Below are 25,377 nucleotides of genomic sequence, written 5' to 3'. Positions count from 1 at the left end.
GCGGTAACAGTGGCCGACTGTGATTGTATGTCTATGCTCCTTTCTTTTTTATCTTTACTTTGCTGTCACTTTACCTCCCTTTCCCCTCTAGCGTTTCTTTGAGCGCTTGTAATAATAATTGGAATCATATTTATATTTAGCCTCTTTTTATTTTTTCTCTAAGCCTATACATCGTCCAGAAAGGTCGAAGGTCGAGCATATTGCTCCATGAAATAACACGAAAAAAAAGAAGAAATAGCAGGAAGAAAAAAAGAAGCAGTGAACAGGGAAAAAAAGGAGCCAGACAGCGGAAGCAAATGAAATGCTTGAAGCGTGCTTCAGCGCATGAGGCTGAAGTTCATAAACATATGAACGAGCAAACAAAAAAAGAAAATATTGAGTTAGGAAAAGTGTCTCGAAAAAAACGATAATGAAATCACGACAATTAGGGTGCAGTAAAAAGAACATAACATTGAGGGCAAAGAAAAGAGAATGCGAAGGAAATGCATATGCAAAGCACACAATTAGAGTTTTCGTAGGGACGTCGAGTTTGTCTTTTAGGACTTGCATGTGCGTTGTGGAAGACAAAATTCATCCTAGAGAGCAGGCTAGGTCTCTCCTAAGTCCAAATCGAAGCTCCGGTCGTAAAATTTCTCGCGAGCTTGTGTGTTCGGGCTTGTTCTATCGTCGGGCGAGCAATTACAGAAGCTGTCGCAGAGGGATTACAGCTTCATCTGCACAGTCAATGGAAATGAGGCAACGGAATGTGTTTTTCTAGCGACACGTTAATGGACCGCAATGTTCTCCCAGGACTACGGACTGGAACGGTCTGCGTAAAGTGCGATGGAGTTCTGTTGCTCAGCTTGGCAATATTAGAGACAGACTTTAAGCAGTGCCGTATTCTCCTTCTCCACGCCCCTCCCCCCCCCCCCCCCCCCCTTCTTTACGCTCTTCTTTCCTGTTTTGTAACATCTCTTTTCTATTATCTTTTACTCTCCTTACGCCCTTTCCCCAGCAAGGGTAGCCAGCTGGTCTGAGAACTGGCTAACCTCCCTGTCTTTCCGTCTATTCCTGCTTCCTTCCTTCCTTTGGCACGAGTAAAATCAGTCCTTGCGGGGATAAAAGGAAATGATTCAACAACAATAAGATGGTGATAGCATATCACTTAGGATTCTCTCACGACTTCACGTAGTTTTTACTTGACGTAGGAAAAATTTGCTAGAGCACGCGATTACAGTGATTGCGGTCCGAGAAGAAAACGCAATCTATAAAAGACATACACATGAAAAAGGATAGAACATAGACTACGCAATCGTAGGCTTGTGTATGTATCTCTTAAGTTCAGTTTCTTTTTCTACAACTATGAAACGGCTATCCAAACAACAATTGCTACTAAACAATGATGAAATCTTAAGCAATTCTGAAGTTAGAAAAGTCGCAAAAAGAAGGGACACTTCTTGCTCTTTGTGTTGATACAATGACGTTTTAAGGGCGCAAACGGAACATCAGATTTAGAGATGCACTTCGTGCTGAGTATAGTGCAATGTGCGGGGCCTTCAAAATTAATGTATAAGTAATCATAATAATGACAAGGAAGCAAACGTTATGCTACCTACGCAAATGCTGCTTGCAGAGATATATTATACGGTTCGTTATCTCGGCTACTCAAAATAAAATTCACGTCCTCCTTTAGATTTCAACATTGTGTTTGAGCTGCATGTTATTTAGCAAAAACATTCTGTTTCGTTTCGTACTAGAGCGTCAGAAGGATGCCGTAGGTAGGACTAAATGGAGTCTAACTGAAGAAGTTGGAAGTAGTACGCATCCAGCAACTCCGTTTTATTATGTTTTAAAAAATAAAATAAAAAGAGAAATAACAACGATAATAAAATAGGCACTTGAACACGCGCGAGCACTAACACATACTAGAGAACAAAAACCAAAAACGGACGAAACATCAACAACGACGCATAAAATTATCCCTAGCATCTTGAGACAATTTTGTCTATACTTATAAAGAATAATTTCAATGCACTGAAAGCTGTTGTTGAGATAGCAGTGCTTTTATCCTTGCAAAATAGTGACGTCATTTGTTGCTCCTGAACACCACGTATTAAGTCATTTTCAATGCTTCAGCTGAGAACATCCGAACACTTTCAAATAATTTAAACCACCTCACTAACTGCACCTCCTCCCTCACTTCGTGAACCACAAGGGAATCATACTTTCTCCATGCTGTCCACAATTAAGCACGTGGCACATTAATATAATCAACAGCATGGCTTGTAGTTAGTAACTCAACGATGGACAGCCCAGTGAGAGGAGTGGTACATCTCCGACGTTACAAGTGCAGGCCGTTGTTGCAGACAAGCGTAATATTGCAGAAAATCTAATTCCGTGAAAAGCGCCTACATTCGAGACGACGTCTCTATCCGTGCGTATACTAAAGAAGAGTAAATTGAATGCGTGCCTCGTCAATTCATTATGTAAGCGTCACCTGGCGTAGTGGAGTGTCGGTCTTTTGCATTCTTGCTGATGCTCGCACACGTTAACTCGCATAGAGAGATAACTAGCGAAGGCGCTATTCCTCTATCACTCTTTCGAACAGCGGGTAGCAACGTGATCCAAGGTGAAGAGGACAAAAGAGTGAGACGAACTTTTCCCAGAAAATGACAGAAATTGATGGAACCTGTTTGAAACTGAACTGGAAGAGACATATAGGCGTTGCATCTAAACCGCAAAAAAGAAAAAGAAAACTAAAAGGAAACATGATACGGATAAGCAAGATCAAGGTACACGTGGCTTCGCTTATGTGCTCGTCTAGCTTTACGGCACGTGTCACCGGCGGTCCCTGCTGAAACCAGGTTACCAGCGCTACAAAGATATCTTCTTCGTAGCCATGGCGGCGGCTTTGTCAGGATGGTCGTTATTTGTTCTTCGGGTTTCTTCTACGCTCTTTGTGGTGCGATACAGGAGCGCCTGCTCATGGCAGCCACGTGTCCTGGCCAGGTAAACTTCGTTAAGTTTTTATTTGCCAGTTTCTGTGCGGGCGCTTGTTGCTTTTTTTTTTTGTCGAGCTCTCGTTGTAAAGTATCCCTGCGCAAACTGTGCTTCCACCACACCACTGTAATTTTTCCTTAGTTTGCTGAACTGGCTATTTTCAAAGCCCATTGGTTTTACTGCCTTCCGGCCCCTCTCCCCGCACCAAAAAAAAAAGAAGAAAAGTTGAAGTGTAATGTGCAACGCTATCTATCGGACTAGGCTTTTGTGAGTAAACTTAAAGGGTAACATCTGACAAATTTAGAAAAGAAACGCAACGATTTTATTCGGGACTACTGTGGAAATTTGTGCGATGACAATGTTGTCAAATTTCCTAATCTACACAGTGCACCAACAGTCAGCTAGGCTGAGAGGCATTTGCAAACGTTCCTATTACAACTTTCCTGCTATGGTTCAACGTTACTGCGCCGCTTCTGATTAGAAGTGGCTTTTACGAAAGCCTACTTATTCCCTATTAGGATGACAGGCATATTCTCGTATAACTCGTGTAACTGTGAAGAGACAATCGTAGAACAATTGTGTTTTTGTCATCGCTATAGGAGGTTGTTGAGCGTGACGTTTTTCGGGCTGTGTTAAAGGGGCGAGATCGTCGACAATGTTTTGAGACAAATGTCCTTGGTATATAATCACGAAGCAACGCGGGCCTTAGTGCAGTTATCTAAACTATTGGCCCTCTCTGACCGATTGTAGGCACGATGGGCAGCCCCGCACGTTCGCACTGCTAGTCTTTCTTTCTTTCTTTCTTTCTTTCTTTCTTTCTTTCTTTCTTTCTTTCTTTCTTTCTTTCTTTCTTTCTTTCTTTCTTTCTTTCTTTCTTTCTTTCTTTCTTTCTTTCTTTCTTTCTTTCTTTCTTTCTTTCTTTCTTTCTTTCTTTCTTTCTTTCTTTCTCTTTCTTCCTTTTTTTCTCTCTCTTTCTTTCTTTCTTTCTTTCTTTCTTTCTTTCTTTCTTTCTTTCTTTCTTTCTTTCTTTCTTCGTGGGGCGTTGCAAATTGAACGTGCATCTGGTTAACCTTGGTACTTTTCCTTTCTTTCCTCCCTCATAAGCTGAGAGGCATTGGGGAAGTATTCTGTAAGAGTCCACATAGTGGACATGTCATTTCGTCTGCTGTTGAAGTTCTGATTGGTTCGGCAGGGCTGCGCGTCCGCAACAACCAGGCACCACAGCCAATCAGCACTTAGCAACAGACGAAGTGGACATGCCCACTAGGTGGACTCTTGCAGAATACTTCCCTTAGTCTCAACAACGTCCAGAAAAAAAAAAGCTTTTGTATCTGCTCGAGAACTTCGCCATATTGGCCAATCTGACACCAAAAATGAATGGCGGAGGCTAATTTCAGCCTTGCAACAACACCACACAAACACTGCCAGAGTTACGGCGCGTGAAGACAATTGAGTTTGCAGACAGCGCAGCAGCAGGGAAGGCTGTGCAGCTGTGTACAGGTGCACGCTTCAGCCAATCTTATTAGAAAAATCAAGCTGAAGTCTTGCTTGAACTTCAGGACTTATTAAATCTCTGTTTTGACCATACTAATCTGCTCTTCTCGGGCTATACGCTCTCATGTTGTGTGTTTAAAGTTCAAGTGTTGAAATTTCAATAAACTTGTGACTTGTTTTACGCTGAGCCTTGATGTGGTTGCAATTGCAATAGCTTTTATGTACCACATCTTCAATTTTTTTTCATGTGTTTAGCAGTAGATGATAGTGTTATTGAATCATAATATCTTTTGACCTTTCATGTATATAACAAAATGCTTTAGATGTATGGAAATTTTTAGGACAATGCATATCCTGGACAAGGAATAGCGCCCTCCTTGTAATTCTCCCACCGTTACTAAGCTTAAGAGTGCTGTTTCTCGGGCGAATTGGAATTGCATACTGGTATGGGTCGCGCTTTCTATAAGACGCGGACACAGTGAATCACACAGAAAGACAAGCGGGAGCGCTCTTGCAGCTGATATTTGTTGAAAATTTTCGTCTTCATATGTGTGCGTATGACTTCGTGCGAGGACTAGGTCCAGCTAATGACAGGAGACCCTCAACTCACTATGGAGTTTCGCATCTGAAGCTCAGGGAGCCAACGCGTAGCCCGATTTTCTTTCCCCTTACTTCCTCCTACGAATAGGTCTCGAGCCGTGATTTGAATAGAATGTTCTCTCTCAGCGGTGTACTTCGTTACTAAACACCAGTTTTTTTGTAGAAAGCAAACAGGCAAACAAAACCTAGAAACAAAATACGTGACTGCATGCATGCACAGTCTGGCGTACCGATGATGAACATGGCCTCGACGATGACGTCGGAGATGATTGTCCTGTTGCCGTCCAGCTGCGGCTCCGTGGCTGGCGGCGGCAGCGCACTCCCCGCCGGGACACCGCCGCCAACACCCGCGGCCGCCCCGATGCTGCCGTTCAGGTTCGCGACCAGCTCGAGCAGCGAGCTCTCGTTCAGGCCCGCCGCCATCAGAGCCATCCGCCGCTGCTGCTGCTGCACGGTGTGGCTCTGCGAGAAAAAAAGGCGAGGCCGGAGCGTTGCTCTACGCTGCAGGGACTCTAACGGAGTACACGATGAAGTAAGTACACGTGCGGCTTTTCTCGAGACACTGGCCTAAACAACGGTCACGAAGGAGAAAGTTACGACCCTCTCGAATGCGGCCCCGATGCAACCATGCAGCTTCGCATGGTGCATTTCGGTAGATGACGATATTTCCTGTCACGAGCCTATACTTTCACGCTTAGGATGTTCACAGAGTGTATTTGGTTATCTGGGCCCGTTTTCATGAAGCTTTTCGTCGTATGTGGTGTTTGCCATTGGTGGGCAGCTTTCACAAGTCTGGCTAGCCACATGATTGGGTGGCATCTGGATCCGCATTCGCAAAAGGTTGTTACGCCAGAAATTTCCGCAAGAGCGGATGCTAGCCAATCTCGGACAAGTATGTTAGAGACGGACATACGTATTATTAGCAAAGGCAGCCAACTAATGACAAACAGCACTTATGAATGGGAAGTTCTGTGAATTTGGTCCCCTGTCTCTTGACAACAGTTTCAGCGTAAGAGCTTTAAGGTGAATACGCGTCACGAAGTTTGCATACATGTTTGTGTGGGCGCAGCAGCCCACTTCATTTGTGCGTACACTGCTTTATCTAAAATGTGTGTAGCCTTTAGCTAGAAATTCAATGTGATCAGGTACGTACCCTCTAAATGCTTCGTGACGCTTGTCTGTGCTCCGCCGATTTCACTTTCTATTTCAGAGCTGAGAATAGTCGAAAGTTAAATTTTAGAGCTTTGGCCGGTTTCTGCTCTTGAACTGGTGCGTTACGACTGCCATGTTTCGAGCACCTTGGACGGGCGTCGCATTAAAGCTGTGTCTTTGACTTGACGGGCTCTTGTAGTGCCATATGGCCCGTGACCTGGTCCGCGAAAGAGTAATCCAGGAGAATTTTTACCGCATGTCGCACACGAGGTCCCACGACGTGAAAACAACTGGACAGGCTTTTTGCAATTTCGCTGCCCTTTATAATAGGCTGTCATTCAGTGGCAGCAATGCAAATCTGCATTGTTAAAGGCACCGAACATTGTTCTTTAATTGTCTCGTGGTGCTACCTGAAGACGTGGACGGCGTACCTGCATCTCGCCGAAGCAGGCACTGTAAGGCACAACGACGGCGACGTAGACCGTGGCGACTAGGATGAGCCAATCCCAGCAGGTCTTGAAGGCGCCGTAGTGGGAGAGGATGAAGCGGGACTTCTTGATGGCCGCCGTCTTGTATTCGGGCAGCGCCGTCGAGTGCAACAGGTTCTGCACGCGAGCGACAGAGAAAAGCGAACCATCGAAAGTCACGAAGGAGCTCTGTTGACTATGAGCTAGCCATACCCTGGCATATTTTTATGCAGTATTTTTGACATAGGCCTCTTCGTAATCGCTACGCGTGTAATGCGCAATAACAAAAGGTACGCGTAGAATATTTCAAAACACATTCTTACGAGATATTACGTTGGAGAGAGAGAGAGAGAGAGAGAGAGAGAGAGAGAGAGAGAGAGAGAGAGAGAGAGAGAGAGCAGAGGCATTGAGAAGCAGGGAGATTAACCCCGGGCAGTTAGGGCTGGCTGCATTACACGGGCAAGGGAGAAATGACACAGAAGAGGAACAAAAGAGAAACAAACTGAACCGAAAGCGTGCACACAATCCTAAGGCATAACAAGCAGTATTGTCAAAGCCTACTTGTGCAGGTCCGTTGACCTCACGGAACTGAAAAAACGTATTCTAGACCTTGGGCGCGGATGTCCTTTGAGATAAATGGCCCAGGATATCGCGTCAAAGTGTACGATTGTTGCGCGATTGCAGCACGAGTGCGCAAGAAGTGTGAATTTCGTGCGCTTTCTTGCGTTCTCGTGTATATGCGTGGCAGTCGTACTCCAAGATGCCATACCAACAAGCCCACATTGCAGCACTGGTTGACTCCTGTTGTGATAGAGCAAAACTATCTATTCTGTCAAAGCTGTTGCACAGCACTCGTCTCTGCGCACTACAACGAGCACATAATTTTAAAGGTACGCCCAAGTCTAGCTGTCAGGAACGCAGGAACTTGGCTTGGCGTAGTTGCCTGAAGAGTGAGCTGGGAAAATATTGCACGCGCTTACAAAAAGGCCAAGTAGGGTGTCACGCGTTACGTACTAGGATCCAATAAACGCTCTATGCAATCGCACCTGTGCAGTGCTCTTGAGTTTTCATATTATTTTTTTAAGCTAATGTCACTGTTAACACGATCTGTGCGATTGTCATTGATTGTGACGATTTGTATACCAGGACACCGTGTACTCCAAGATATCCATGACATCGGAACCTGAAATTCGAGGCATGGGCACTGTTACGTCTTCATACGGCAATGAGCCTTCCTAAGACGTTTTCCGCGAGGCAGTCCTTTCATCAGCGCGCGCTCAGACGACACCGGGACCCGAAATAGACTGACACGCATACAGAGGGCGACAACATCCGCCGCTCTCCGTAGAAGCGGCGATTATCGTGAAGATCATTCTACCTCAACCTGACCCTGACAAGCTGGACAAATTGATGAAAGGGGCCAACTTCGAAGGCTGCCGTGGGAATAGCATCGACTTCCAATTCGCAGATTGCTACACACTTGCTCCACATCCGCGGGCTAAGGTGCAACATAGGAGGCGAATAGGTGCGACATCGTGGGTGGGGTACGGCGACCAGTTCGACGAGTCTGAGTGGCCGAGATAGAGTCACCAGGTTCCCTAGTCGAGTGTCCTGGCAAGAAGATGGGATCAAAAGTGGAGACCTTTGGTGCACTTGGAGTGGTGCTGACACGTTCCGTTTTGAACTGAGACGTTTCATATGCTCCAACATAGAGTGGGCTTCCGTATTTAGAGCCCGTGTAAATAATGTAAAGTAAACCCTTTTTCATTTATTCATACTACTGGAGGTACTCATCAATGGGCTTGGTGGATTCATGGCCCAAACGCCACATGCCTCGAGCCGCAACACCATGTTTTTTAAGGTTTGTATTAAAATATGCGCACGGTATAAAACTCACATGCGTGGCCTGCTAAAATGTCTGTAAATACTCGTCGATTATTACGAACGTATAGAATATGGTGCTGTTCAAACCTGGTAATCATTCGTTGCGGCACCATAAGAACTCTACAAAAGGTTCCACTCGGGGGTTTAATTGAGAGAGCGAGTAAACATCGTTTTTTGAGCATCAAAAGGTGGCATACTTTACAGGGAAAATCAGGGGCATGAGCTCAGGCTAAAATTTCGAGATTTAGGGAGCCTGGCCTCACAGCTCATTGGCCCAAAAAGCAGTTAGAGCGCTTTTTCGCTACCTGAAGGCAACGGACTTGAGTGCCCGACTATAGACAACCTACACTTAAGTTCTCTCTCTTTCTCTTTCACTCCCCATTCCCCTCCCCACGCGTAGGGTAGCAAACTGGACTCAGTCTAGTTAACCTCCCTGCCTTTCCGTCTTCCCTTCTCTCTCTCTCTCTCTTCGAGATTGACAATAATATGATTAGTTCTATTATAAATATTTCGGGATTCGTCCTGACGAATTGGTTCAACAAATAACCGGTAAAATTTAGCTCTGAGCACTGAAACTGTTAAATACTTTGGCAAACAACCAATCACTATATAATCGTAGTGCAAACCATGTTAGCGAAAGCGAGGTCGAAGAAATGCCAGGAAAATGCCCGCGTGAGTAGAATATTTCAAGTAGAGAACATTTCTATTCCTTGGTCGTTCGTATAATTATATTACGCGTCTTGGTCGTCACCGACGCACTCCCACTCGCTGATTCTTTAAAACTTGGTACTTCTCGATTGCTGTTTCTGCAAAGGCCAAATTAAGTCACTTTAATTGCCACTAAAAACGCAGCACACGAAGTTCTTACAGCGGTGTGGTTCCGCACTGAAAATTAAAAACAAGCAGAGCTGCCACAAATAGAGAAACAAACCCTATAATGGAACTCAAGACGCGCGTGCGACTTGGATACATCAGGAACTATTTCCGTTAATGCCGCAATTCGAGCAAATGCTTTGAGCAACATCGTCTCCTCCACACTGAAGCTTAGGAAAAGAAAAATACAAGATGAGAACAGCGCACGTGCCACTTAGCAGAGACATGGAATTGGGAACTAAATATAAAAGCTGCCGCGTCACTTGAAGCGCTGGCCTCGTCGGGCCACCTACGCCGAAGTCTTCTTCATCTATTATGAATGGACCTACCTTTACGACGCCCACGTCCTTCCTCTCTATGCCGTATCCCCTCCACGACCCAATGAATTCGGTGCGTCGCCAAATGCAGTTTCACCCTACTTCTTGCGTTTTCAGAATCATGAAACACCTACAGCCGCTGAACGGATTAAGAATGTGCAGTTCGGCAGTGTGCTTTGTCGAGTGTATAGAATATGGACTCCGCGCGAGAATTCTGTGCAGTAACGTCGGATAAGAGAACACAAACTCTTTCATGTCTAGCGGGAAAACACCTATCCAGCTTCTTAAAGAATGTGCCTTATGTAATATATTCCGATAAGCAACAAAAGAAGCGTATCCACTACATGATGACATACTGACACCGTCAGCAGATACCAAACGGTAAAGATTCCAACTCGTCTTACTTAACCTTATTTACATTCATTATTGAAACTTGCAGCACAGGTTCAATCAAAAGTGTTTCGAAATACATGCGACACCTCTTAAATATTATTCTTTTCATCCGCGTTTTTGTTTTCGATGATCTTGGCCTGCACAATTGCGCGCACAGCGCGTAAAGGAAGTATTGATTTCCGAGGTCATTTCTAGTTTTGGTTCTATTTTGTACGTAAAGCAATTGTGCTGAAATCCGCAAGGTGAAGGAAGTTTCATAAAAGGAAAAACTGCCATCTACCCGAGGGCACAACATATAGCTACGCAAAGCGAACCAATGACTTCGCTAACGTCGCGGATTTCCCTACAGCTTATTTGCTTATCATTGTTTGTGCACTTCGATTTGTCGGTTAACTCGTTCTCGCCATATTATCGCTAGCATCCTGGTTGGCTTCTTCGGTAGAGCCACTGCCCCAGAAAGGCGGGGTGCTGGGCACTTTCACACTCTGGACAACGACAAGCTTTTGCTTCGAATACGAATATTAGCATGAGTAAACTGTATCGATTTCAAAGAAAGATTTAAGGCAAATTATAGAGTTTTACGTGCCGAAACTGATCTGATCATTTGGAAAGCCACACTGGGGGAATTCAGAACACTTTTGATCACGTGGTTTTTTTGATCAGGCCCCTTAATATAAGTACACGAGCATCTCGGCTTCCTCGAGATGTGGCCGCCACGGCCGGGATCAGAGCCATGCCCTCGAGCTCAATAGCGCAGCGTCACAGTCACTAAGCTACCAGGGCGGGTCGTATTGGTTTCCTTTGTACATTCTGGCTAGTGACAATTTCTAATTTTGCGCTTTTATTTTGTTTCACCAGAAGTACGAAATACCCGTACGTGGTAAAAATATAAGAAGTATCAAATAAAGAAGTTGGGGAGAGGCAGTAACTTTCCGAGCGATGGATCATTCTCGACAGCGTCGAAAAAAAAGAAAGAACTTGAATGAAAGCTCTTCTTGGTCGGTGAAAGCCGACTGAAACCCTCGATCGCATAAGCCGCTGCGAGAAACGTATTGCAGAGGTCTTACAATGCCGCACGAACAGCGCTATGTGTCGTCGCCCTTGTAATATACGGGACCTCGATCCTTCGCGTGAGAATGAAAGGCTGAATTGACTGAGGTCACTGAACGTAACAGGAAGGTTGCTCACGGCGCGACTTAAGCTGCGACGCAGCGAAAAACAAATATTATTCCAGGCGAAGGGAGATTTCGCAAAAGGGTTTAAGAGTTTCTTTACTTAACGTGCGAACGAAGAGACAAGAAAGCGGACACGAAGAAACCGGCGACCGCCTAAGTGTGCGTCGCGCTTTTGATCCCCCGATTTGCCGCAGATCAGTGAAGCAAGCCGATCTGGTTGCACATTTTTTATTTCCTTGAAAAACTTATAACTCAAAGGGTCAGCTACGCATGAGAAACGACATTACTTTAACTTATGCTGAGAGTTGCGTATGATGTCGTGTTCTTGACACGCGGCGGCAAGAGCTATTTAGCAATGCTTATGGCACATATAGGATCCTCGATATTTATTCTGTTGTATATATTGCTCGTAGCAGTTCAATAGTAGTGGACGTTCTTCTGTGCAACATTCACTGAAGAAAGGGCGCCTATTCTCTTTGTCTTTTTCAAAATATGATTGCACAGGGTGCACAGGGATTTAGTCAAACTATGTGAAATGCAGGGCTGAGAAAAATGTGGAAAGTGGCATTAGCTATTTTAAAGCTTGTATCTTGCAGAAATACTTTCTCGGAGAAGCTCGTATACCAAAGTAATGTAAAATAAGATCCCATCAAAACCTGATAAATAAAAAACAGAAAATATGAAGAAAGGAATACGGAATTTCTTTAACCCTTCCTAAGCCAATGATTCCAGTAGGAATCAATGTTTTGCAGGAAATATCCGACACCAAGAAAAAAAACTACAAAACTATTCTCAGTAATGTGTTGAGGTACTCAACAAGCTACAAGAGGCTGCGCGCTGTGTCGAAAAGTACACCAGAGAGAGGGGACTGGTATGCTCCACAGAAAAATCCGAATTACTGAGAGTAGGTAGACACCCACCCAAGCAACGCTGGAAGTAACACTTGATGGTCAAAACATCCCGGAAAAGAATATGATCAAAATCCTGGGCATGTGGCTACAGGGCAGCAGAAAATGTAGCCACACCATCAGCCTGCTGAGCAAAGTGACGGAGCAGGTGGGCCGGATGATCAACAGGGTCTCCCAAAAAAGATACGGCATGAAAGAGGAAGACACACTCAAACTCGTCGGCAGCCTGGTCGTCAGCCGAGTCATCTACTCGCTACCGTACCACGCGATGACCAAAGGAGAGAGGGAACAGGCGGACACGATAATCAGGAAAGCATACAAGACGGCTCTCCATCTGCCGAAAAACACTTCAAACGAAAAACTGCTCCAACTGGGCATCAGCAACACTTTCAGCGAACTGGCGGAAGCCCTGCTTGAAACGCAAAAAGCCAGACTCAAAAGCACCCCTGCAGGGAGAGCGCTCCTGACTAGGCTGGGACGGGACACGAGTGGACACGTAGATAGATACACAGACGTGCCCGACTGCTTAAGAAAAACAATAAGCGTTAGGCCAGTACCTAAGAACATGGACCCCAACCTCCACGAGAGCAGAAGGCAGGCGCGAGCCGAATACGTGGAAAAGACACTCGCGCTACTAGAGAACACGGTGTACACGGATGCTGCCACGTACCCGCGAGAAGGGAAGCGCATGGCCACGGCGGTGGTGGTGGACGGCGACGGGAATATGATCACATGTGTGACGGCAAAGGCAGCCGACACAGCGGAGGCCGAAGAAATTGCCGTGGCGCTGGCGGCAGTAGAAGGATATAGGACAGGCAGGCCTCTAAACATCCTAACAGACTCGAAGGAAGCGTGCAGAAATTACACGCGGGGCAGGATTAGCAAAGCCGCCCTCAGAATTCTTGGCGGAGCCGACTTCGCCGAGAGGAACGTTACGCACAAGTTAATTTGGATTCCGGCCCACGCAGGCATAGAGGGTAACGAAAGGGCAGACAGCCTAGCTCGAGAGACCACGTTCCGAGCAGAGCAGTCGCGCGCCCCGGAGTATCACCCACACGCTTGTGAGGGAGGATACACAGAAATCTTAAACTTATACAGAGGGACGAGAGCCAAATATCCCCCACCGCACAAAGCTCTAACGCAGGAGGAAGCAACGAGTTGGCGCAGATTGCAGACAAACTCCTTCCCAAATTTATACATCCTAAACAAAATGTACCCAACACAATATAGAGACACCGGCCCATGGTGCGGGGCCACACCCACACTATACCATGTCACATGGGAATGTAAACACAATAAATCATTCCACCAACACAATAACCCGAGTGCGGAGCAATGGGAGAGTCGGCTTACCAGCTGCGAGCTCACGGCCCAAAGGGCCTTAGTGCAGCACGCTAGTGAGGTAGCTAGGCTCAGTGGAGCCCTGGAATAGGGGCCCACCCTTGCTGGAAGAGGCTCCAAGTCGCCGGCGCCCAAGACGACCGAGACCTCGAGGCGCTAAATCCTTGAAGGAACCAAAATAAAGTTTCTCTCTCTCTCTCTCTCTCTCAGTAATGTGCGCGTCAGCAATGCTAACTACATGATTTGTATTCTTTGTGCTGCAGATGGCGGCTTACAGCTGCCAGCGGATCTACATGCGGGAGTGCCGGTTTGAGCGAGGTGGTCAGATAATCAACATGGCCGCAGTGGTGGCTTTGATTAATGCCATTTCAGACCTGCAATCATGGAAAAAAGGATTCTCTGCAAAGGATTAGCAGAGAAAGCTTGCTGTACGTTAATTCCTTGAAGTTCTTTTTATTTTTTGTTTCTGGCGCCAAGAAAGAAGCCTCGTTTCACGACTAAAAGGGGTATTACGATGACACTGTAGAAAGCAATTTACCGGAGTTTATAAAAGACGAACTCGACGAAACATATCAAAATGCTGGGGCACTAACCTATCACCACCTCCGCGTGTCGCAAGCGTCGTATTGAACAGGCTCTGACGTCTGCCGCTTTACTTTCGTTGCCTTTTTATTCTGGTGACCCTTAGATGGCGCTGCATATATTTACAAGAGAATTGTGCTAAACTACCGGCAGCTTTGAAGTGATGCTTTCTACGGCTGCGATGGACATGTAAAGAGGCAATAGTTCCAGGTTATTGCCGGTTCACGCATCACTTCACTCACTTCAGTTACATGGAACCCTGTGTCAGAGTAAAAGCTTCTCTATCCCACACCCAAGTACCATGATGATCCCGCTCTGTCTAACTTAAACTGAACAATGTAGGTGAAGCACAAAGGCGAAAGCACATGATATATATTTTGTCGCCTGTCTCTCGCGTTTTTCTCTCGTTTCATTTGCAGCGTTTTGAACGTTAATACGAAGCTGAACCAAGACTTCACTGTTGCGCGCTCCTCGGGCGACCTCTTCGAGAAACAACCCATTGCGCAGTAAATTAGTGGCTATAACATTTTGCTGCTGAACAAAAGGTTAGATTTTCCGTCGCGGTGGCCGCATTATGATGGCGTCAGATTACGGAAACCCGCATGTACTTAGATTTAGGCGAACTTTAGAGACACATTGCCAAAATTAGCCCGGAGCTGCGCGCTATATGGTATCGCTCACAATCAAATCAAATCACATCAATCAATCAACCAATCAACCAATCAATCAACCAATCAATCAATCAACCAATCAATCAATCAACCAATCAATCAATCAATCAATCAATCAATCAATCAATCAATCAATCAATCAATCAATCAATCAATCAATCAATCAATCAATCAATCAATCAATCAATCAATCAATCAATCAATCAATCAATCAATCAATCAATCAATCAATCAACGTAGTGTGATCGTTTGCACGTATTCTGCGTCTTCTCAAAAGCGCCATTGACGAGTGCAACAAAATAAAAAAAGAACGACTTGAAATGCGGAGTGCGCATAAGTTACAAAAGTATTTCATAGCGTGAATGGCGTTCACTTCTGTCGCCGTCCAACGTTCTCGAAGACGTTAAGAGGCTCGTGCGCGGGACCGGTGACACGCTAATCAATATGCGGCTTTGTGCCCCTAACGCCTGTGCAGTCGATGAATACACGCAGGTTATTATCGCATACGGCGGGCGTTGTCATTAAATCGAAAGTCCCTGACAAAAGCAAGGTTGACGGTGGGGCGAGTGACGAAATTCAGCTTCTACGCGTCAGAGGATGGCTTACCCGCCTCCGTGAGTGCCAATGAACTTTTCTGGCACCCAATTACCCTAAGCAGCCTTGCCGCCAAAGCTTTTATGCACCAGTATCAGAGACTTTTGGGATGAACCATATACAAGTGCGTTGCCCCCTCCCCCTTTTGGCAATAATGCGGTTGCTTTATTCCTGTCACGTGCGCAATATCCGCGGTGTGCCACAAGACAGGCGCGTCATACCAATGGCCTTTGGCGTCGAAGCCACGGGTATCTTACTAAAGCCCACGCGGTTAACCTACAGCGCAAATGCAAGGTAATCGACGGGAGAATACGCAAGTTTAATGGTGCCGAGTTCAGCGCATCACGAGAGTGATCTATCCTTCAGCGATCTCTTGTTTCGTCATCACCTTGATTCATTCTGCCTGAAAAGGTCTGGTCCTTTCTCACACCAACCGAATTCGTTACGTTGATGGGCCGCAAGTTCGTTGTGCTCGTTTAAATGTCAGTGAGCTAAGACCAAAACGATTGGTAGAACACTCGGGAGAAGCAGACAACGTTACAAGAAAGGACAGAATAATAAAAGAAAGAAGAATAGAAGGAATAAACGTCAGACAGTCATAAACAGCGCGTACCTCAAGCGAAACAGCATGAAAATCGGTAGACGTGAGCAACCAATTTGAAGTGCTCAGAGTACTTACACGCATAGTAAGGCAGCGAGTAACTGGTCGCTCAAAAGCGTACCTACTGAAACGTTCTGAATGGCGTACAATTATTTCGTATGTTTTCTATTTTCGTTTTCGTAAGCGCTATCTACTTATAGAAATCTTGTGGAATGTTTAGGAAGTTCCTGTCGGTTCTATTAGAATTGCATGAATAACGTACAGAAAACCACATGAAGCTGAGGCACGCGAAAACGTTCCAGCAGGCGTATATATAAACAATGAGGAAATTTGAATCATCTTGATGTGTTCCGATGTTATCAAATACTTGTTGGGCCCCTTTAACTCATCGAGGATTGGTGCAATGGTAATGACGCAATAAGTATAGCCAACCTGAAAAGAATGAATTTTTCATGAACCGATCAGTAGGTCTCATCAGCTTGTTTTTTCCACCGACAGTGAGGTATGATGCTGTGTTGGTGCGAGACCACGCTGAGTTATAAAATTTCTCTTGGCTATGGTGAACAGGTAAGTTTTTCTCACGACTTTGTGCCTGAGGTGACGGGATTTGATTTCTGTACTCCATTTTGGTTTGCTGAGTTTTCTTCTGGAGTGGTTGAGAGTGGACTTGCCTTTGGGACACTGTCAATAACCTGTCTTTTACCTTCTCTTTGTTTTCCCTCGTTATTGTATGCGAGTGTAATATAATAGTATACATGTATTATCGGGTATAGCATTGTGGCCGTGAATGCCGAGAACCATTCATTAGACCGAGCGCTCATAGTGGAAATTTGCAAGTGCCTGTTCAACTTGAATATTATGATAGGAACGTTCCTTTGGTCAACTCTTAAGGTCTGAAATTAGGCTGAATCAGCTATATTAAGACAACGTTAGCGTCGAAAGATTAAAACGTATGTTTTGAAGAGGTGTCTGCACAGGTCAATTAACAACTTCGGCAGGTATCATTTATTGTGCCTTGTCTTATAAGAATGTCACGAAAAATTTGTTGTTTTTTTTATAACTTTCGGGCCACCCTCTTGCATCTCGGTACGATCGTAACACGCAAGAGCAAGTCGCGGAAGCCTGGTTAACACTGTTTAGTGGTTGAGGCCATCGCAGCCCGCAGGTGTTTTTCGATATTAGGAATAAGAGGACCGCGCTCACGTTGTTGAGCTTGAGCTTGGACATCTTCTTCTCGTGGCGGTAGTGACCAGAGAGTTGGTAGAGGACCGCCCGACTCCGTCGCCTCTGGTAGTTGTTGCTTTGCACGCAGCCGTCCAGATCCACGTTGCCGTTTGCATCTGTGTGATTTTCGGAATTGGCAAAACGTTTGTCCACAACGTATGGTAGTAAGAACGAGCGAGGGAGAAAGTCACAAGCAAATAACAAACGCAAACTGGTGGTCATTAAAATTTTAAATAGAGTTGGCAAGCAAATGCCAGCCATCGCAGCGGTACGTATGTTACCCCAGAAAGCTAACGGTCTCGCGCTTTTGGCAGCCAAATTTGCCAAGAAGGAATATGTTGTTTCGTGGTCGCCCATGCAATTCTTGATGTGCTGAAATATAAGAAACACGGCTCGGACATCGAGATTGTGTACGTAACTTTATTATGCAGTTCGGATGGAATGAATTTTCAAGCACAGATGTTGCAAAAAAGCAAGAAAAATTTATACGTTCGCACGCCAGCGCCCACTATCTGACTGGAATGGGCCATCCTTCAGATATAACGTACTTCATTCCCTATGCGCTACGTTAAGCCTTTGGTTACTATCAGAGTGCCCCATACAAGGACCTCTACGGCAACAGAACTTGCCACTACGTGCTTCTGTTAATTGCATCGCACAAGCCAAACCTCGAAAGTGGGTCGTTTTTTGTGACTCCAAGGCAGCCCTTCAGAGTCTGCAGTCAGCCTTACGACGCAAGACCCATGACCAACAGGTGTTCGAGACCGTAGAGGTTCTTCATCAAGCCCTTATAAGCGGGCATGACATTATCTTCCAATGACTTCCGGGGCACTGTGGCATCGTCGGAAATGACCTTGCTGACGATGCCGCCCGGTCAGCCCATAAAGAAACCCTGACACTTCCTATACGCTTATCAAGGACAGATGCTGCGAGGGGTCTTCATTTACTTGCTCAAACCAAGACTGAAGTTTTTTGGAACACCCCGATTTTCTGAAACTGCTGTCTTCCCTGGTTGGATCCTACATGAAGGTGCAGGTTTCATCGAACTTTTCCCGTCGTGATGCAACTTTACTGTGCCGCCTCTGGATAGGGGTGACTTTTACGAAAGCCTACTCATGTCTTATTGGAATGTCCGACACACTGATATGTGACTCATGTAACTGTGAAGAGACTATTGAGCACGTGTGTGTTTTGGTGATCTCTATGACAACGAACGCCACGTTCTTCAGAGGATGCTAAACCGATTAGATAACAGACCATTTTCGGAGACTAAGAGTCTCGGACCATGGTCCCATCCGTCGCAGGCGTACAAAGCGACGCGGGCACTGCTACATTTTATGAAAGCGATTGGCCTCATTGACTGATTATAGGCATGAAGTTATGGACATCCGCATGTACTCAGACCGATCGTGCCTTCTTCCCTCCCTCTCCTTTCTTTTCTTTCCTTAAACCCCTTCCCCTGTGTAGGGTAGCAACCTCCCTACCTTCCGTTCCTTCCTTTTCATCCTCCTCATGGTTACTATCAGGACCACCTCGAAGAGACGCGGCTATTTTATGTAGACTGCGGTAAGGATTGACGTTCACCAATGCATATTCTTCACATTTAGGGGTAACCGACACCGCTGCATGTAAGCACTGCGGTGAAGCATTCTGTGCCTGCACTCGCAGTATTCATCGCGATTCCTGAAATCAAATGGACTACGCGACCGTCTGTGATAAAGAGCTGAGAATTTCCCCTACATCGGCGACATCAACAGTAGACTTTCTCTCCTCATAATCTTTCACTTCCCTTCCTACAGCGCAGGTTAGCCTACTGGACTCAGTGCTGCTTAACCTCCCTGTCTTTCATTTATCCTTCGCTCTCTCTATTACGTGAAGAGGTGATCGCTCACAGCTGTGCTCAACAAGTGGGACGGTTGAGCCTATATCGGAAGAGAGAGTCCTTCAACATAGACTTGACTCATCATCCCATCAGAAAACCATGAAAACGCTACTTGTGTCTTATGCGATCCAACGCCTATCGCGCTTCCTATTATCGCGTGTGTGTTTCTTTCTTCCTCCTCTTCTTTTTTTTTCCCACCCAAGTGCGGGCGGGGCAGCAAACTGGCAACTTGCATCTGATTAACACCCCTGCTTTTTTCTCTCTTTCTAGTTGTAAATTTCATTTATCAAACGGCGTTTAAACTGCTTAGAAAAAAAAATTGTGCCAGCTGCAGGGTCTTGTACATTTGGTATTGAAAAATTATCGTTTATGTTACCGGCTAAATTTAGCGGACTGCACCACAGGCCAAAACCTGAAGTCTTTTGAGAACTGTGCGTGAGCATTGAAATCCATCGCCGCTTCTGCCGTAAACAAGAAAGAACGCCTTGTGAAGTGTCAGTGCCAAGTGTCGGGCGCAAATGCCGATTCAGAGCACAGATGAGGTAAAATGCGATAGAAGGTAGGGCCCTCTAGCGGCGACAACCACTTCCACCGGCTGCGCAGGCCGCACGCGGCGCACTATGTGCTATTTGAGGGACCACACTTTCTATCCGTCTCTAGGCGTCCATGGGTATTTACGTCCGCGGAGGCGTGACCTGTTCCCGGCAGTGTTAACCATCGCAACTGCTCACAGGGGCAGGGTTAGAGTGTGAACGGAAGGAATGCAGCGGAGCGCTTCGAATGGTTTCCAGGTCATCCAGTGATTGCGTACCAATAAACGCCAATGTGGCCCAGGGGACGAATCCGAGCGTGGCTCAAGGGCCAGGCCAAGACGTAGGGCTCGATCTATATCCTTTCTATGTCTATATCCTACCGGTAATATAAGACCTTACGAGCCCCCGTGGTATAGCTTAACGCTAGGTCACACGTGCAACCTGCCCGGACAGGCCTTTGTGCGTGACTAGAGTTCTGAGATGGGTTTGCTTTCGAGTACCTATCGGTGTGAAACTCTATAGACAGTGATCGCTTGTGTCGTGGGTACGAGCAGAAGAGGGCAGATGGTAAGCCTAGAAAACTCAAGAGGTATGGACATAGTGTTTGACAAACACAATCAGTGGATTTATGTTTAAGGGAGAGAGACAGAGAGAAGTGATGAAAAAAGGCTGGGAGGTTAACCAGGCTGAGCGCAATTGACTACCTTGCGCCGGGATCGGGGGAAAGTTCTAGAATTCAAAAACACTCGTGTTCCGAGCACCGGGATCACGTTAAAGAACCTCGTGTGGTTAAAATTAACCTGAAGCCCTTCACTACAATGTCTCCCGTAATTATTGTGTCGGGTTTCGCAAGTTAACTCATGAACCAATAAATTTATGTTTAACTATCCATGCCATCCTGCAGGCCTTTAAAAACACGCTTCAATTGCCTGTCAATCTTTCTTCAAGCGATGTTATTGCACTTTGGTAAGCGAAAGCTCTTGCGCAAGAAATGGATCAATTATGATTAGGTTTTTTTCATAGTGATTCCATATACGCTGAGATAAAGCATAGGCGTTATCTTGCCGAATGACGAAGGTTCGTTTTTTTTGTACTGTGCACAGATTAAAAAAAAAAAGAAAAGGTCACCGGTCGAGTATACCCCCGTTCATCTTTTGCGGTGGATTACTCGAAGAACCGGATATTAATTTGGAGTTCACTAATCGGGGAAGCTTATTCAGGCAATTAGTCCGAAGCCCTTCGCGGTGGTGTCCCTCACAGCGGAAATGTTTCTTCGGGACACTTAGACCCACTAATATTTTAATGCCGTCACATAACTGCTTAACTCGCTCTTACCGAGCTCGGCCGTCTCGTCCGCGTCGTCCGTCTCGATCTCGGCCATCTTGGACTTGGTGATGTCCTTGTGCGATGCCAGGAAAAGGACCACTTCGTGCTTCTCGTTCTTGATGGGCACGATGTCCAGTAGGCACCAGAACGGACTCCCTGCAAAGGGGGACAGAGGGGATCAACCACCACAGGACTAAGTTGGAAGGTGTGTCATAACAAACGAGGGCGAGGTTCCACAGTTTATTGGGGAAATGAGGGGATGGACGCAACATTTTGACCTTTGAGCACCCAATGTAAGCTGCAGTGTCCCAAAAAGGGAAGATTATGCCTGGAACCAACGCTTGGACAGGACAGTTGTTTTCGTTCTTTTAAAAAGAATGATTCCCTTTGTCCGCACGTTGGCTCCAGGTTGAGGCTTCCCGTGTTCGACCTGTGTCAATCCTTTCGCCTCATGCTTCCCGCGACCCGTCATTTTCGAATATTCCGCGTGCTCGTATTTCATGGCCGCCTAACTTTCGCAGGTGTAGCTATCTAGAGGTTTTTCAGACGTTGTGTCTATCAGGAATTGAATTTTGAGCAAGGAGTTTTGAACAACTGCACTCGTGACATAAGTGTTAGATTATTCGTTCTGTAGGCAGCGTGCACTAAACCATCTCTATGTGGACTACCATACCGTGCAAGATTCTAGCTGATCTCTGGCTGATCAGAAAACACACACTATGCTTAAATTTGCGCAAAAGAACGAAGTGGCTTCGCCGATGGCATGTTCACATACATGTTACTGCCTTCCTCTTTTCATCTGTTCTGCAATAGTGTAACCATAAGTTTCGCTTCACGTGGCATTCATAAAAGGACTTTTCTTGCCCGAGAACTCTGCTGTGGCCAAACCACTCAGCTCCTGAACCTACCCCTCTAGCGCCACCCCGTCTCCCTCTAGCCCAAAAAGAGAAAGAAAGAAAGAAAGAAAGAAGAATATTTAGTAGCTGCGAGTATGCTCGGCCAATGACTATGGTCATCATCATCCTTATCGCAAAATATTTAGCAATTGAACTTCCAGGCTTTTACAATATGATTTACATTACACCTCAGCCACTATACCACATGACAATACCCCTTAACCAAGCGAAAAACGGACAAACACAGGCGTGTGACTTTTGTGATTGCTCATGTTCTCTGGCTATACTAGAGGTTCTCCCACCAATTTCTGCCGCGGTGGTTTAAGCACACCCACAGTAGATACATGGTATTAGTTGGGAAAATTTAGTGATGAATCAGAGATTCGAACTACGGCCTGTGCCTGTGAAACATTTTCATCTCAAGCCACTGCCTCCCGCGTATTTACAATGCCTGTCCAGTTGCACCGAAATTCATGGGAGCGAAGTTCCCGGCCGCGGCAAACCACTTTTCTGGACAATCCTAGGCGTTACTTACCTGGTCTTGCTATAGAGCCACAACTTTCGCACTGTGGTGCTCCTGGTGTATACCGCCTTCGCATGGAGCTAGTCGATTTCCTTCCTTCATGCATCTTAAGGAGCAGCGGTAGCAAGGCGGTTGATGTATTTCTATGTGAGCGAAATAGAGGCGAACAACATTTCGGAAAGTGGTGCATCCTAAGTGACACCCCGGTTCCAGTTTTAGTGCGACTGGGCGAACGTTGTAAAAATACAGGAACACATGCCTTAGAAGTCACTGGTAACCGGACACTGGAAATTTTGTGCCGCCTAGTTGCTACAAAACAGAACGCCGACGGGCACGTTCAAGTGACAGCAGCATCGTCGTGTCAAGCGGGTTTACACGCCCGTAGTGCTCGCAAGGAATCGGACTCGTCAGAAACGGTAAAGAACGATAACGAACCATTCTTCTTGTAGAAGATGACCTCGAGTTTGAGCTCGGTCTTGTTCTCGAGGGCGTCGTCTATTTCGCGTATCGCTTCCTCCTTGGTGTCGGGTCCGTATAGGAAGGCGCAGGCGCACCCCTTCTGCATGATCTGCGCCCGCGGGTAGCCCGTCAGCTCGCAGAAACCGTCTGAGCAGTACACGATGGGGAACAGCGCCGGCACCTGTGCATTGCCCAGCACGAAGTTGCTGTCTGCGAGCGAGAGAAAGAAAGAAAATACGAGCGTGGGAGATTAGCACTGTTGGCGAACCTTGATGGGCGTCTGAGGGTTTAGCACAAGATTTGTTGCTCGAACGTTTGTGCTAGTAAGCGAGAGGATTTGAAGGGGCAGCGAGAACAGGACAGGTGCAACAACAACAACAACAACAAAAATAGATTTTACTGAGGAGTTGTGCAAGTTTTGATACTCGCTACTCAAATACAGCGACAGATGCGTTCCTACGCATTCTAGGCATTCACACGATGGTCACTCGCCGCTGGCATATCGCGTAGCATCACCCGCGAAGCATGCGTCTGCCTTCTCGCTATCGTTAATCATCAGTAAGTGGCAAGATAACCGTTTGTTTTCTCAGTCGAGTGATGGATGTTCCACCTCCATTCTCTAGTGGCCTTTGCAAGTATGAAATAATTTTGCATCATTGTTTCAATCAGATATTTTTGAAGACGTATACGACATATATAAATGGGAAACATTTCTTTTTATTAAAAAGTACAACTTTTTATGCGGTTCCTTGGCGTGTACAATTTCAAACCCAGTGCCTGAAAAAGGCTATACTACGGCAGTAAAGTCCGTTGGCTTTGAGCACTGTTACGGCTTTATAGGCCAACGAGGGGTGAAGCCTAGCTCCCAGGAGCTTAGGATCGGTAAATGGGTCAAGAGATTCAAAAATTTTCAAATATCGTAATTGTGGGTGCGCGGAGAGAGGAGAAGAATGACGTAAGAGATGGAGCCCAGAGCGACAACCTCTGAGAAAAGGGCAGCGTCGCGGAAAATGCGGCCAACTTTCAGCAAGGAAGATTGATAAGGTTTCGCCACGTTTTGAACGGCGGTGTTAACTATGTTGGTAAGAAGGTACGGAAGATTGAGTCTGGCTTAAAAGAAGAAATGAGGTTTGCTTGAAAAAAGATGTTTCCAGGACACTGTCAAGGGAGGGCTTAAATCTGTTTCTTGGATACAGAGTGAGTGATACGGTAAAGGGAGAAAAAGAAAAATAACGAACAAGGACGTGCGCGAATATAATGATGCAGTAGAGCTTTTCGACGAAGACGGGTAAATTACGCCGAAAATTTCATTTTTCAGGATTCCGTAATCCGTAGCTACGTTGAATGAAACAAAAAGGTGGATTTTCGAGCTCGCTCCAGCGGTACATTGTTAACTGATGTTTTTTTACTACAAACTTCCAATTTTTTCGATCCTTCTACTAGAAAAAAAAACTGCCCCAGAAATTCTGAGAACTGTATACTAATGCGCAAGCATTATTTGGCTCAGGTGGGACTTCGTTATTGCTTAGTTCTGCTTGCTTGCTTTCCTAGCTTATGCGGGTCTATCCATGGCCTTTCCGGTAGCAGAGAAGGCTTTAGTAGACAGCTGTTAGATTTCCTCAGCGCCTCCGGGCCCTTTAATGAAATCGTACCAATTGAGCATGAACGCCGGGCACGTGCGTGCCTCGACGGAGACGAGCGGTCGAATCGAACACCAGCTGCCGCAGTAGCACGTGAGACGTTGCGTTAGGGGAGAGTGCATCGTCGCGATCTCATGTCACCCTCGCTGTCGCTCATGCAAGCTTGTGCTATGCAAGCGTTCCTTGTCCACGCAAGCTCTCACTTGCGTTCTGACTGCGCCTCGGTAAGGCCCAATGGTAACGCGCCAGGCGTCCCAACGCGCTCGCTTGCCTCCGAGGTGTTCATGACTCGAAGGACGCTCAGCAGTGTTCAATTGGACATTGGGCCACCCCAAAATGTCAAGCAGGCCCGCCCCAAAGTTTAAGTTGGCTGGCCCTCAAATTTCAACTTGGCCTATTCCCAAATTTAGGTTGACACATACCGAAAATTTCAGTTGGCTCATCCCCGAATTTATGTTGGCCCGCCCCGAAATTTCGAATTGGCACACCCCGAAATTTAACGGGGCCCACTCCCAAATCTAAGTTGGCCCACCCCCAATTTTAGGTTGGCTCACCCACAAATTTCAGTTGGCCCACATTCGAATTTCAAGTTGGCCCACCCCCAAATTTAATTTGACCCATGTCCATACTTGAAGTTGGCTCACCCCCAAATTTCATTTGGCCCACCCCTACTATAGGTTTCCCTATGTATTTTCTAAGGAGCCCTATGCATCTCTATGGGTATTCACTTTTTATGTTTTCTAATTTTAGATTGTTCCTTATCACTTGACAGCTTCCAGTCTACATTTACACTACCATAACGATTAAATATCTTAACTTTTCAAATTATAAATTTTTGTGCAGACATAATGCGTTGAACTTTT

At 46.0% G+C, this 25,377-nt stretch overlaps 2 protein-coding genes across 8 annotated transcripts in view; one reads left to right on the top strand and one right to left on the bottom strand.

Moving 5' to 3' along the window:
* The window catches only part of LOC135907969 (uncharacterized), a 435,033-nt gene that overhangs the window by 14,740 nt on the left and 394,916 nt on the right, over positions 1–25,377 (top strand). For 3 of the 5 annotated variants that reach the window (XR_010566165.1, XR_011511337.1, XR_011511338.1), the window contains exon 1: positions 5,468–5,605. The exons of 1 other annotated variant lie outside the window; for it this stretch is intronic. The gene's annotated coding sequence lies outside the window, so the exon portion shown is untranslated. Of the gene's footprint in view, positions 1–5,467; positions 5,606–13,846; positions 14,004–25,377 lie in introns of those variants that run through there. One more of the 5 variants, XR_011511340.1, reaches the window with a different exon arrangement.
* Elk (Eag-like K[+] channel) overlaps positions 1–25,377 on the bottom strand; it is a 195,264-nt gene that overhangs the window by 40,010 nt on the left and 129,877 nt on the right. For all 3 annotated transcript variants that reach the window (XM_065439513.1, XM_065439460.1, XM_065439380.1), the window contains exons 4-8: positions 22,851–23,084; positions 21,006–21,152; positions 17,235–17,371; positions 6,657–6,830; positions 5,304–5,535 (exon numbers count right to left, since the gene is read on the bottom strand). In XM_065439513.1, coding sequence (XP_065295585.1) covers positions 5,304–5,535; positions 6,657–6,830; positions 17,235–17,371; positions 21,006–21,152; positions 22,851–23,084 — 924 coding nt within the window. The remainder of the gene's footprint in view (positions 1–5,303; positions 5,536–6,656; positions 6,831–17,234; positions 17,372–21,005; positions 21,153–22,850; positions 23,085–25,377) is intronic.

The sequence above is a fragment of the Dermacentor albipictus genome, chromosome 1 (genome assembly GCF_038994185.2).
Source record: "Dermacentor albipictus isolate Rhodes 1998 colony chromosome 1, USDA_Dalb.pri_finalv2, whole genome shotgun sequence".
NCBI lineage: Eukaryota > Metazoa > Arthropoda > Arachnida > Ixodida > Ixodidae > Dermacentor > Dermacentor albipictus.
This window is presented reverse-complemented; position numbering and strand designations above follow the sequence as displayed.